At 41.8% G+C, this 14,737-nt stretch overlaps 1 protein-coding gene across 6 annotated transcripts in view; it reads left to right on the top strand.

Moving 5' to 3' along the window:
* The first annotated feature begins 855 nt into the window (after positions 1-855).
* The window catches only part of LOC147884318 (RNA polymerase II C-terminal domain phosphatase-like 1), a 43,741-nt gene continuing 29,859 nt past the window's right edge, over positions 856-14,737 (top strand). For 2 of the 6 annotated variants that reach the window (XM_087399008.1, XM_087399007.1), the window contains exons 1-7: positions 856-2,212; positions 3,825-4,304; positions 4,540-4,801; positions 4,907-5,064; positions 5,186-5,256; positions 13,491-13,596; positions 13,787-13,885. In XM_087399008.1, coding sequence (XP_087255134.1) covers positions 1,934-2,212; positions 3,825-4,304; positions 4,540-4,801; positions 4,907-5,064; positions 5,186-5,256; positions 13,491-13,596; positions 13,787-13,885 — 1,455 coding nt within the window. In that variant the 5' untranslated portion in view covers positions 856-1,933. Of the gene's footprint in view, positions 2,213-3,646; positions 3,658-3,824; positions 4,309-4,539; positions 4,802-4,906; positions 5,065-5,185; positions 5,257-13,490; positions 13,597-13,786; positions 13,886-14,737 lie in introns of those variants that run through there. The other 4 variants (XM_087399010.1, XM_087399009.1, XM_087399012.1 and 1 more) reach the window with 4 other exon arrangements.

Raw genomic sequence — 14,737 nt, 5'->3', positions numbered from 1 at the left:
GGTATTAGTTATGTAGTAGGATCCACAATAGGCTTTGTTATAGTCATTTATGCCAATCTATGTGAGCATCTAAGAAGGCATCACATATTGTTTACAATGCCAGTAGATGATGAAGTGTTTGAGTTCTCTATATAGAATTGTTTTGTGAAAATACCTTGGGGGAAGGAAGGCATCATATGTTGTTTCAATCTCATAAGTTTGGTATTAGGCTTCCCTAGTCGCCATATTAGAAAGAGGCATTGGCCCTTAATATGCCATTAGAGTTCTCGTATATTAACTTCATTGTATAATAGCCACCATGCCTTGCTTAATAGGTCTTTTGTAGCAGATTCATGCTTAAATGTTGCTCATCCTTTTAATTGGTTCTCATGGGTTGATTGCTTCTTTGTGTCCCCCACTTTTATTTGTCCTTTGATTAGCAACAACACTCACAAGAGGTCCGTTGTGGGTGTAAGAGAGAATTATTGCCTTGTTTGCCCCAAGTGGTTCTGCACATTCACAATAGACGGGTGATTGGAGGAGCCATGGTGAAACGACGCCCTTGCTCTTGGTTAGCACTGTCTTGCATAGGGCAGTGCTGCAGTGGACGTTTGAAAGGGAATTACTCAGTGAATTTCCATGTCATATGGGACGCGAGGGTGAGGGTGCTGTAACTTGAGTGACAAGGGTGTGTGTGTGTGTTGAGGAGGAGGTGAAGAGTTGTTGGGATGGGGGAAGGAGGGAGGCATACGAGGAGAAATTATTAGGGAGAAAGGGCAGGGGTGAAAGAAAGCAAAGGGAAAAAAATAAATAAAAAAAATATAAATAAAAAAAAGAAAAAAGAAAAAGGGGGTCGTCTCTCTCAGGAAGGTGCCAACAGGAGCACTTTGGATTTCCGGAGGCCTGCAAGTATAAAACCGAGCTCCAACCAAGCTTTCATGGCGGAAGCACATTCAGGGTTCTGGATTTCACAAGCATAACCCGATATATATATATATATATATCTAGTGTCTCTCCTCTTCCTCTTACTCAACCCTAGCCTTCATTTTTATCTCCGTACTCTTCTTCCTCTTCTCCCCCCTCCCCTTCTTCTTCTTCTTCCCTGCTTCCCCTCCCATCCCTTGCTTGCTTGCTTGCTTTGCCCCCTTCCCAGCTTCTTGTTCCCCTTCCCCTTACCCCTTCATAGCTCCTTCACCCTTCCCTGCCCCCTCCTCCCTTGTCCTTTTTTAGGGTTCCTTCAGATCCATAGCTCGCTCCCCCGGTACCAGCTCCAACGACCTTCACCATCACTTTTGGCAATCTTAACCTCCTTCAACACCAGGAGTTCACTAATAATGTAACTAAACTTAAAAGCAAACCCGTTGGATATATTACCCCCTTGCCCTCGCAATCGCTTGCCCCCCCCCCTTGCCCTGCTCCGGATTGCCCCACTCTTCGCTTGGACACACCACCCCGAGAACAGCTTTCTCGCACAGTTTTCTCGTCCCCCTCAATGCTGGGTCCTGTAATTGTTTCCTAGAGCATCGGTGGGCGATGCCTTCTCGATTGATTGCGGTTGCCCTTCCGACACTCCTCTCGTTCCACGTGCCAGCTCAGGGGCAATGTCCGCTCAACCGGAGAAAGAGCCTCTAAAAGTGATCGTCAAAGAGATCGTCCCAGTGCTGCAAGGGAAGGATATGCGAGACGTGATGGGTTAAAGTTGAATGAGGAAACTGCTCTAAAGTTAATGCGATTCAAAGTACGGGCAAGGGTTATCAAGAATCTTTTACTAGAAACTCTGCTTATGAGGTTAACCAGTGTCCTTCCTACTTGGGACCCTCAGAATATGACCCAGTTATGCAGCCAGAAAATATGTTCAGCTTGCCCACTCTTGGAAAACAAGTCGGTGCCCTCAAAATTTCCAAATTCTTAGATCCTTGATGCCTTGCTAGACTGCCAAGGATTCACGTTCGGTATGGAAGGGAATGGCAGATTCATCACCCGTCTTTACAATGGTGACAAATTCACGGGCAATGTTACCATTTTTCCACAAAATCGTTTGCCATTTAAATGTGGGGAAGAACTGCGAGTCTCTTCTTTTTCACCTGCCAGTGACCGTTGCTTTCCTCTAGTGGTCCTCCACACAATTGCATCAGAGGGGGTCTTGTTTAAACTTGAACCAGCTGAGTTATCCACCCCTTCTGAGTCAAAAGAGTTGGACATAATACATTCTGTGTGCCTCAAGGAATCTAAGGTACTCATTGCTTTACGTCGGCCCTTTTACGTCATCACCCCTGAGAGAGAGAGAGAGAGAGAGAGAGAGAGAGAGAGAGGTTGGTAGTGGCATTCCTTCTCTTTTGTGTGGGAGGGAGTGTTCACCCACCTGCCACACACATTAGACACTAATGCATGCTGAATTCTTAACTCCAAAGTAATAAGGAGCAAATCTGTGAGAGGCTGAGCTATTTTTGTATCAGTCCTAAATCCAAATTAATCATGCCTTCATTTCTGTTCATTTTCTTTAATATCGGATAGGCGTGAGTTGTAATGTAAGGCAATCTTACACAGACCTTTCTGGAGGCTGCTTGTCAGTTTAGTATCTCCCAGCGACATTCGAATGCTCTGTAATAGCAACAATGATGTTGAGGTAAGCAGCTGAGTACAGTAGGAGAGCTATATAGGCCTTTGAGGATGTGATCATCTTTTCTTATAACAAGCTGATATTATCACATCTGGGTAGTGGTTTGCTGTGCTTGGGAGCAGTTGTTTAGATGTTAGGCAATTGGTTAAAGGCTAACCTTGGTGTTGAACCCTAGGGGTGCTCTGAAAGAAAACCAAAGGCAGCCACGTAATGGGAGAAGTCACAGTTCATAAACTTGGAGCAGTCCATACTATTACAGATAGGGTAATTGAGGGGCGTGATTGTAAGTGTAATTTGATTTGCCAATGCACTTGGGAGAACTTGGTTCCACATGTGCAGCATGTATCTTTTGGGAGGGGGATGTTTTCAATCCCATAACAAGAGTTTTGAACCATGGGTTTCCTTTTTAGGCAGTTCATGTTAGTGTGCACTGTGGATTTGCATTCGTGATCTTGAACCTCCCATATCATTTACTATAATTTCCCTCTTCTTTGTCCTTGGAGACGTAATAGAAAGTTAGCATGCTGTACAGAGAATGTGGTCTCCTGAATTGCTAGCCTTCATCATCACAGATCCTGCGCTTCATCATCAACTCCATGTGGGCCTTTCTAAAAATGTATCGTCATGTTGTGTGGTGTATATATATATGGTGGCTCTTATTAGGCTAAAAACTGCATTCAATGAGTTCAGGTACGTTCATGGATTCATTTAGTTGAGCACATGAATGTGTGTGTGTGTGTGTGTGCGCGTGCGCAAACGTGTAGTGTGAGCAGCGTTTATGTTGTGTGTTGCTGGTTTCATTTATACACACACACGCACAGGCACATGTGTTTATATATTAGACACGTATATGCTTACGTACAAGATTGCAACATGCTGGGGTGCAGCAGCTCACCTAGACAAAGATATGTCCAATTCCCCACACCCTCGCACACATCATCATGCTCAATAGTAGACACTGCACTACTGATGATTTCCTTTCACATAATGTTGTGGACGTGTCCATGAATTTATCATGGTACATGTGAGCTTGAGAGCCACAATCTTGTCTTCCCAAGGTTTTGGTGTTTGTTCCAGCTTTGTAACTTATTTTTTAAACTTTTGTGATACCCTTCCCTTGATTGTTTCCCACCCTCTCTTCTTCTTCCACTCTGTTTATTTTCTGCTGTGTGATCAATCTGCGTCTCAATTATATATTGAAATCTTGTGTTTTTTTTGGCTCCAGACAGCTATAATTAATCTCGAAGGAGGGAGTGAACTTCATTTAGTTGCCATGAATGGCAACAGAAAGCAGTGGCCGTGCTTCTGGGGTTTCCTTATAATGCCAGGATTGTACAGCTCGTGCCTGACCATGCTCAACCTGAGGTGTCTAGCTCTTGTATTTGACCTGGATGAAACTCTGGTTGTTGCAAATACTATGCGTTCTTTTGAAGATCGTATAGAGGCTCTTGGTAGTAAAATGAAAGGCGAAACAGATCCACAGAAGTTTTCAGGCATGTCTGCAGAACTAAAGCGATATATACAAGATAGGACTTTGCTCAAACAGTTTGTTGATGATGATCATGTTTGGGACAATTCTGCGGAGAAGTATGTGGATGCCCAAGTTGAAGTGGTCCCTCCAATTACTGAAGGAGCTCTTCCACTCATGCGACCAGTGGTCAGACTTCAGGAGCGCAATATGGTTTTTACCCGCATAAATCCAAATGTGAGTAGAAGGCAACTTTAGATTTGCTTATGCTTGAAGGCATGAGCTCTTACAATACTGCATAAGAGATGTGCAACTTCTAAACACTGTCTCTACATACTTGAGCAATTCATTGGCATCCATGTCTGTGTGTATCTGTTGATGATTTCCTGCTCGTAGCTTTGTGAAAAAAAAAATCATTTCTATGATATCGATCTGAAAAATCAGAAACCTCTTTTCATAATACGTATTGTAGGTTCGTGATACCAGTGTTCTGGTAAGATTGCGGCCAGCTTGGGAGGATTTACGGAGTTACTTGACTGCCAAGGGGCGTAAGCGCTTTGAGGTCTTCATATGTACAATGTCTGAAAAAGAATATGCATTAGAAATGTGGAGACTATTGGATCCTGAAGCTCAGCTCATAAATGGAAGACAGCTTATAGAGCGAGTTGTCTGTGTCAAGTCAGGTAGAAACTGCTTTATGCTTTTATTGCTCAACCTCATGCTTTATTATGAGGGTAAGCAAGATGGCTTTTTTTAGTCCAGTGCTTTCTTGATTAGCAGCACCGGGTCCTGCTACATTTTCGGGAACTTCACTTCATTAATCTCTTTCTGTGAAGCAGGCTCAAAGAAGTCATTGGTGAACGTTTTCTCTAATGGTCACTGCCATCCAAACATGGCAATGGTAATTGATGACCGCCTCAAGGTTTGGGAGGATAGGGACCAGTCTCATGTTCATGTGGTGCCTGCATTTGCACCTTATTATGCTCCACAGGCAGAGGTGCACTCTCGGGATCTCTTATCTTATCTGTTTGTGAACAGACCTTGATCATTATTTACACTCTTGTAGCTCAAGAAGGTTTTTATATTCTTACTCTAAGAGATGGGTGGCATTTTGGCAGACAAACAGCCCTCTGCCAATTCTTTGTGTTGCCAGAAATGTAGCATGCAATGTTCGTGGATTCTTTTTCAGGTGAGTGTTTGGTACTTATTTTCCTTTGCACAATATTATGATTGTGCTCGCATATATCTTTGAAAAATTGGATGGATTCACTCTCTGTACAACTTTCACAAGTGTGTCAATCTGAAGCTGCAGATGCTGTGGAATGCAGTGGGATGCATTCCCTTTGAGTTTAGAATCTGTCATAAAGTTTGTAACTCTGTGAAGAGTACAAAGCAGAGAATGCCTTATACTTGAATTGGTACGCATACCAACTCAAGTGTGGGCATGTGCATGTATGAGGGCATATGTTTACACTATGGTTCGCACTCACTGTTGGGTGCTGATGATGTTGGTGGGCATGTCATGGTAGCTAGTCCCTGCTCTGCGTGATGGGTTTATGACTTTTATAGGCTGGGTGACTATCATTGCAGTTGAAACTGCATCTTTGTTTTCGTTTTACAGGATGAGTGTGGGCATGCCCGAGATTCATCTCGATGTACTCATACTAATTAAGTGATGTCTTTAATACTCATTATATATTTTTCCTAAAAATGGCTTGAGGTAATGATAGGAAGCTGAAGCTAGAGCTGAGCTATGCCGGAAGGCATGCATGGAATAGCCAATGGGAAAGGGTCAAATACAAGGAGTAGGAGTATAGGAGGGAGAGGAATCATGAGAGGTGTCCGTGTGCGCATGCGCACACTGTGCACACATGTTTTTATGAAGTTCCAAGCCCCTTTCAGTCAATGGTTTTGTGAGTGACGGCTCTGTGCTCTTCAATGATGGATTTGCCTCCTTGATTTCCCGGTGCTACCGTGGATGTTATGATAATATTATCAGGTGTGTTTGTAGACATCTCTTTTTTACCATTGTCCATGCGTGGAATGATTGAGGGATTTTTCTTGAATGCCCTTCACTCAATCATAGCTTTTGTTCTCTGCATATCCTGTGGAATCAAAGCATAGTGGGGGTCTCCCGAATAAGAATGCTTAAGAGATGCTGTAATATTGAATGTATTTTTGTCTTGTGAGAATTCCCAAGTTTTATCTTGTATATCAGTATGTGCCAAATTAAAAGAATCTGAGATTTTTCCAGCTTTTTTAGCTTGTGAATAGTGTGGCCAAGCTTCGTGTAATCTCTAGCTAGCACAAAATCACATCCCCCTGTGTGCACTCCTGTGTTCACACAGGAACGTTGGGGGATAGTCAATTGAAAAGATTGATTTGAGTGAATGTCCCATAGGATCTACTCCCCCTGCACTAAAATAAAAAAGAAAAAAACAAGCAAAAGGGCAACCAAGCTACCTTAAGAGACTCCACGGGTCTTTAGAAACCCAGTATAGCTGCTTATGCTTGGGCACTGATGCTGACATAAGTGTTGCTTTGCTTGCTAAGTATGTCTTCCTTTTGTTTTTCATAAAAGTTTTTGTTTACCTCTTTTTTCTTCTCTTTCATTTTCCATTTTATTTTCTGTGTAGATTTTTGGTCTTTAGAACAACAAAAGATCTAAATTTGTATGATTGGACTTCTTCTAGTCTTACAAAGGTATATACCTTGAGAGACGTTACTGGCAGCAAGCATTTTTTTTCTTACCAAGGATTTGGCTTTTAAGTATTTGTTACTTGTGTATCAGTGTTATGAGAAAAACATATTTTTAGATGCTGCTGAAGCTCCATGCTATTGAAGTTCTTATGGTTGATGATCTACACAATTATATAATGTACAATTAAAGCCCTTGATCAGCCAATTGCTGCTACGCAACACTTTTAAAACGACCAAATAGTCTCTCTCAAAATCACCAAGGTCCATAATTACTTGATGCATGCTTCATTGCATAGCTTCCTTTACATTGATCAGGGAAGAAATAGCAAGGACCATTCATTGCACCTATGCCGTTGCTGCAAGCCCTTGCATATGAGGAGTTATGAGCTAGCTGACATTACAGCATAGAATGGAGCTATGCCATGAAGCATGCATTTGGTACTTAGGGATATGGATGGACATAGGATCTATGCCCTGAGATTTAATATGAACATGTGTGAAGAATCTTCGTGCTCTGTAACGTTGTTATGCTCTGCAGGGACTATCCACAACTTCTCTCTATCCTTTTGAAATTAAGTGAGCATTTGGTAGTTATAAAATGCCTATGGGACCTGGAAGATCAAAACACTTGATGCCTTTACCTGAAGAAGAAATTTCTTGAAGGTGATCGATTGTGGTGATTGTGAAAATTCGGGAGATATTGGCAAATACCATTGACCGGCCATAAAGATTTTTTCAAGTCAAGAATGTCTTTAGCCAAATTAAGGGTTCTATACCAAGCAGATTTTTTCTTGATGAGAAAGGCAGTAATTTCAGTGTAATCAGGAAAGATTATTTTAACATCTATTGCCTCAATGGCATCTCAAAGCAGTGCGAAGATACACATAATCTTGCTCGATTCCGATAAAAGACAAGCACATGTGTTCAACAGTAGAGTGCATCACCATATGATTTCACATGTCTTCACAAGTTCCGTCCACATTACAACCACCTTAAGTTTAGGGACACTCTTGTTCTGGCATCGATGCATTCACTGGTGCCAACTTCCCACTCATGGAAGATGACCGTGCAGAGGTGCTTGATGGAAAGATATTGTTGGAGCAGGGCGACTGGTGAGAAGCAGCAAACAACGGGAGCTGAGAAGACAGTGGGATAAGCTCTGGGTGTTATTGGTCGAGGCCTTACCAGCTACATGCACCAGGTTGACCTCGATGTTCTTTCTGGAAGCTAGTTAAAAAAACTCTAAAATGAGACTCAGCCAGGAACTATAGGGGCTATAGATGAAGGTTGACGAGGACCTATGAACACATGTCAACAAGCTAAAGTCTGTTCAATTGCAAGACATTGGGGTGAAGATTGATGACAATGCATGCACTTTCCAGTTTGTCTGATAAGTTAGCAGATACTGCTAAAGTGATTCGACTCAATATAGAAGATGATATGAGCTTCAATGACATGGTAGCAGTACAATTGATAAGAATTTGTGAAAGCATGTCTTGCAAGAAAGATCTAGAAAGCATCATATGTTCAGTCTCTGGAAGAACTAGCCACATAGTTGAGCACTATGAAGAATATCTAAAGAAGGAAAACGAGGTCAAGGACAAGGGGAATTCTGTGGAAGAAGACTCTACATCAACCTTTGCACTTCTGTGGCATGATACAGCCTGCTTTGTAAAAGATGACCTTGAATCTGTCATCTGAATGTCGCTCTGTTGATGATGCAACACATATTGTTGATGGTGATTTGTTTGCTTGGAATTTTCTGGTATAGTCTTGTTGATTGGTGACCACCTTTTGTTGATGAAGGTGCTACCATCTTTTGTTGATGAAGGTCTTCCGGTTGATGAGGGGGAGGTTTATCTATTGTAGATGTGGGCTGATAAGGTTTGATATTGTTGCCACTCGTTTGAGAGGGTGTTTTTCATAATGTCGTCGTCAAATTCATAGGTGACAAGTTGAGGGGTTTTAGTGAGGGTTGATGTATTGAGTTGATGAATGGCTTGTATTGAGGACTCTCACTGTATGATTGGATATATTCTAGTCTTACAAAGGTATACATACTGAGTACTCTTAACTGGAAAATATTCCAATCAAGATGCATAGCCCTTTTTTTTTTTTGAAGATGAGGATACATACATATCATGTATTGAGGTCAATTAGTATCACACGGTCAGATGCAACTCAGAGGCTCAGCACCTCTTTTTATTTGGAGGACAAGGACAACACAAAGCGTAGATTCAATGGATGAGCATTTGTATTGGTGTGTCAACTCAATTGTGGACATGTGTACTACCATAGCTATCACACAAGTCCAGTTTCATGGATGATATTTCATCTGATGGGCCTGCATTGATGCATCCAGGAGTCTCTCTCTCTCTCTCTCTCTCTCTCTGTTTCTCTCTCTCTCTGTCTTTCTCTGTCACCAACGCTTTTTGGTCTCTTTATCGATGATTTGGAGGGTTGGATGAGAATACACAGCAAGGAAGGTGTTTGGATTGCAGGATATGCTTTGCTAATGCTTATCTATGCAGACGATATGGTATTCTTCGCAGGAGTAAGGAATATTTGCAGGCACATTTGGATGCACTGGGAGAATTTTGCAGACACTTAGGAATGCAGGTCAACATAGATAAGACAAAGGTAATAGTAATCGGAACAAGTAATAGACAAGTAGATGTGGGGAGCCCCTGGAAACAGTCAACACATATCAATATCTAGGACTGGACTTCACTGACAACTACAAGTGGAATGCATGCGTGGAAAGGAGGATTCTGGGGGGTTTGAAAGCCTTATATAGCTTCCAAACAAGTGCAGGAAGACTCATTTATGGAATTGGGAGATGAGAAAATTTCTATACACCATGCTTGTACAGATAGTGATACTCTATGGATGCCCAGCTTGGGCACCTGGGCTTTCTAGGATGTATTGGGAAAGGATAGAAACTTTACACAAACATTTCATGATAGGGGAGTTAGGGGTAAAGGCACATACACCTTACTCTATCCTGCCGGCTGAAACAGGAATGATACCTCTAGAAAGAAAGAAAGAAAAGAAAGAAAGTCTATTGACCAACAGGTCTATGGGACAGCACAAAACCAACTAATACATCAGCTTAGGGAGGGCAGGCAGCTCCTATAGAGTGCAAAAGCAGCTCTATTTATTTAGAGTACGTACATCTAATAAAATATAAATACATATAATCAGCCATACATCAGTTTAAGACTGAGAGTCTTTTGGTTTAGATTTAAATTCTTTGATAATTGCTATGCCTTCACAGTATACTGCCCATTTTCCATCCTTCTGTGCAGCTCTAACCTTGGCTAATTGAGTTGCTTTGTTCTTCAATTGAGCTCGTGTAAGCTTCTCATCTATCCATACCTTTGTCCCTTTCAGCTTATGTGATTGGCAGAGAATCTTGGTTTGTAATTGAAAGTGATGATAGCATGTCCTTTGGAGTGTTTGATGTTAGTGGCTCCCTCTTCATCATTATCACCTTCATCATCATCCTTCCATTCAATGCTGAGCATGGCTGCTTTGACTTGTGCTTAAGTTTCACTAAAAGAGTCCTCATCCTTGTACCGATTTTCAGGAATTCCTCCTATTCGAATCTTCAATGCGTTGTCACATTTGGCTTCATGCTCCTGAATCTCTTCTTGAATGTCAGTTTTACTTGCCTTTGTCTCAACTTCCACACGAACTTCCTTCTTGATTGTTTGTACTTCAGTGTGAATGAAGTCTTTGGCTGTGGAGACTAGTTCAGGAGTGGGTGGGGAAGCCTTACATTATGCCAATTCATGGGCTACCTCAACAAAGTTGAGAAGATGGACGCCAGTAGGATACCACACAAGTCGATGGAAGCTACACAAACTGAAGGGTGGTACAAAGAGGGAATGAAGTGGATGGAATCATGGGGTATAACAGCTGCCGATGCACGTGAAACTAGGGAAATAGTGACACAGAAAATGATATAGAAGCTATGGCAAGACCTGGGGGAAAAAAATAAGTTCTACAAACTGGAAATAAACCCAACGAGCAGCTATTGAATGCAAAAACACCTCAGGGGAGACATATCAATATTCAAAAGGCATTTAATCTGCCAAATCAGGACTAGTTCACATGATCTCGAATTGGAGAGAGGTAGCTGGCCAAGACCCAGAATTCCCAGAGAGGAAAGGACTTGTATAACATCTGCCCCACAGGAGGTAGAAAATGAGCAGCATGTACTCCTAAGATGCCGTATGCTCACATAAGAGAAAGATATGAGGGAAGTAGAGACAGTTTGAAAAATCTGTTGGTGCAGCCAGCCAAAAACTAGGACGCTACTTGAAAGAGGCATTGGAACATCAAAACAAGGCATTGGATCTAGCACACAAGCTAACCCAATACGTCCTCACTACATAAAGTTTGTAATATTTTCTTTCCCTTGTTGTAAGGTATCACTATTAGTTGATAGTGATTGCCAGTCATAGATCCCGAAGGGTCTCACACATACTTTATCATCTCTCTCTCTCTCTCTCTCTCTCTCTCTCTCTCTCTCTTATTCCCTTCCACAAAAGGAAGGAGACACTTGTATTGTTGTGCTTATGGGTCCCATGGGTCGGTTTCTCGGCCCCTAGAGGATGATAATACATTCTTCTTCTTCTTCTTCTCTCATGTTCACCAAACTGGAGGCACGGATGTCACAGGTTTTATGCAAGTAGCCTCGCATACCACCAAGCTCCCCCTTGGGATTGACCCCTCCACCATCCTTTGGAGGATCAGTGTAGTGATGCCACACCACAGTTTCCATCCTCTCCATGGGCTCATATATTTTATGTGTTAGTGTTTCCATAATTGTGTTGTATTTGCTTGGGTGTGGATGCACGCTTAGAGGCTCCACCCATTCAGCTCATGTATTAGGTTCTTTTAGTGTCATAGACCCCGTGGTCTTTCGAAGACTTTTAATCTCTCTCTCTCTCTCTCTCTCTCCCCCACCCCCGTTTGAGAGGGGGATAAGGCTTTTTCATAATGTCGTGGCTAAATTCGTAGATGAAAAGTTGAGGGGTTTAGTAAGGGTTGATGTATTGAGTTGATGAGTGGCTTGTACAGAGGACTCTCACTATCAAATATCCTAATCAAAGATGCATAGCCTGTTTCTTTCCGAAGAGGAGGATACATACATAGCATGTATTGAGGTCAATCAGTATCACACGATCAAAGCCTCAATACCTCTTTTATTTGGAGGGCAAGGACAACACAAGGTGATGTTTGAGTAGGTTCAATGGATAAGGGACTGTACTAGTATCACCTCAATTGTGGACACATGTACTAACTTAGCTATCACACAACTCCATTTTCATGGGATGATATTTGATCGGATGGGCCTGCATTGATGCATCCATGAGAGTGTGTGTGTGTGTGTAGGCACAGCCGATGGGGGTGACAGTGGCACTTTTCCAACATAGGGTCACAACTAGGAGTCTACATCGTACCACACGGACCGACTGTCGCCAGCTCTCCATCATATATGAGCATTCCATATGGGCTTGTACTAGTATCACCTCAATTGCGGATACATGTACTACCTTGGCACTTGTTCGACATAGGGCCACAGCTAGGAGACCACAATGTACCACACATACTGATTGTCACCAGTGCGCTTTCACTTGTGGCTGTAAGGAACCTTAGGAGAAATTTGAGCGTCTTGGAGGTTATTCATAGATAATTGTAACACATTGATGCATGCAAAGGATTAGAAAGATTATTGATTCTTCGAATTTATCATCAAGAACTATGCTCCTTATACTATATTAGCAAGTGACCCCTCTGCCAGCCTCCAAAGGATCATTACAGTGATGCTTCAATCCTCTCCATGGGCTTATACATTTTATGTGTTAGTGTTTTCATGATTATGCTGTATTCGCCTTGGGTGTGGATGCCCGCTTAGAGGCTCCACCCATTTAGCTCATTGTATCAGGTTCTTAGACTGTTCGGTCTTTGGAAGACTTTTAATCTCTCTCTCTCTCTCTCTCCCCCCCCCCTCTCCCCTGCAGCCTACTTCTACTCCTGGATCTCTCTACTCCAGCTACTCCCACTCCTCTCCCCCTTCTCTCTTATCCCCTTCTCCAGCTAGTTCAGTTTGTCTAATACTTCTAGATTACCCCTTTTCCTTTTGATTTTTGTTTGGCAGCCTAGGGTAATTACTGATGGGATGCCTTTGCTTTATAATTTGAAGAGGTCCAACATAGTATGCTAAATTAAATTTAGGAATTTTGATTAACATCCAAATTACAGATATGTGGGTAAGTTTCTGATTTTCTTCAACTGCGTTTTGAGAGTCTATGCCATTTTTTTGTTGATAACAGAAAGGGTGATAGAAATAGGAAAATATAAGTGAAGGAAAAATATTTGTAAAGCTTCGCCATTTTGGTCCCTGAAGATTGTGGGAGTATAGGCCTTTTTACTAACCAAGTAATGCATATGTTTGCTTCAAGCTTTTGTTTTTGCTATACTATGTCTTTTTGAAACAGCCTATTTTGTATTTTTTATACATACGAAGAAAGGAGGGAAAATATAAATGACAAACATTAAAAATCTTTGCAAAAACTGACTCATTTTTCAAAGGCTGATAAGTCTCTGGATAGTGTCTTAAAGTTGTCGAGATTTTGGAGTTTAGACCTTTATTAAGATACAGTTCTGGATTTATTTGTGTCCTCAATGTTTCCTGCATTGGAATCTATGTAGGGATTTTGACGAAGGCCTTTCAAAGAGGATGATTGACGTGGACTTCGATACGGATGTTTCTACTTTACCTCAGTCTCCTGTCATCAGTAACTATCTAATGGCAGAGGTGCAAGTCCCTGAAAATAATTTAACTTTTATACCTTGTGTGTTTGTCTTTGTTCGTCTTCAGTATTGTGCCTTATGTACTGCTATAGTTGTGGTTTAAGCTCTCTTATGATCTTGCATTCAAAGTTTTGATGATTTGTTTGGCTTTGAAGTTGTTAAAGGATTCACTCACAGTTTTTACTTGTCTACAGGAAGAAACAGGTCCTCCGTACGAGCTTGCAAATGGCAACAAGGAGTTTCCAGATGGCATGGCTGATGCAGAAGTCGAAAAGAGATTAAGCTCAACAGAAGTATTATTCCATATCGAAGTCTGGTTTTCTTAAGTTTAGAGTGTTGCAATTCTGTCAATTTCTTTTAATGCATGTGGGTATGGCTGCACCATACGATTGTTTCTGATTCACACATAATATTTTGGGCAGAGGTAGGCAGCTACTTAGTAATTTTGGGCGTTGCTGCGTATAAACCTACAAAACCCCAGTTTAGAAAACAATTGCATTTCAAAATTTGGTGCAAAGTTACAGTGTGAAACACCCCAGGTATATGCTTCTGCCGTATTAGCGGACATGCAAATTTCACCTCGTGAAGTTTTCGTCCAAGTTGCGGCCTGCTGGTATTGTGATAATTCTTTCTATCTTAAATGGTGCGTTGCCCTATCAGCTAGATTTAGATTTAGATGCTCGTTGGGGAGAGACTAAAATGAAAATGTTTAGACTTCACAAGCAGTTGTAGCTTGAATGAAGAGATTTTGGACTACCTTTTGATTAGCCTTCTCCTTTAGTGCTAGCCTTCATCATGGCTGAGTCTGCCCTTCACCTCCGGAGTGCCGACAGAAACTCAGTACGAAGACTTTGTATAAATGGATGCTCAAGTATGTGTGGGTGTGTGGATTTGTATGTGTGAGAGCATATTTTTATACTATGGTCTACACCCACTGTTGGGCGCTGATGACGTCAGTGGGGATGTCATAGTAGCTAGTCCCTGCTATGCATGATGGAGTTTATGGTTTTCAACCTTGTGAGTGACTCTCATGAGATTGAAACTGCACTATGTTGTGTTTTTAGAGGATGAGTTTGGGAATGTTCCTGGATTCATCTAGGTATATGTGAAACACCCCAAGGTATGACACCTTACAGCTTGGTGCT

The sequence above is a fragment of the Dipteris shenzhenensis genome, chromosome 27 (genome assembly GCF_047967505.1).
Source record: "Dipteris shenzhenensis isolate YYH24624 ecotype China chromosome 27, Dip_SZ_1.0, whole genome shotgun sequence".
Classification (NCBI taxonomy): domain Eukaryota; kingdom Viridiplantae; phylum Streptophyta; class Polypodiopsida; order Gleicheniales; family Dipteridaceae; genus Dipteris; species Dipteris shenzhenensis.
Note: the sequence above shows the minus strand (reverse complement) of the source record. Positions and strands in the feature narration are given on the sequence as shown.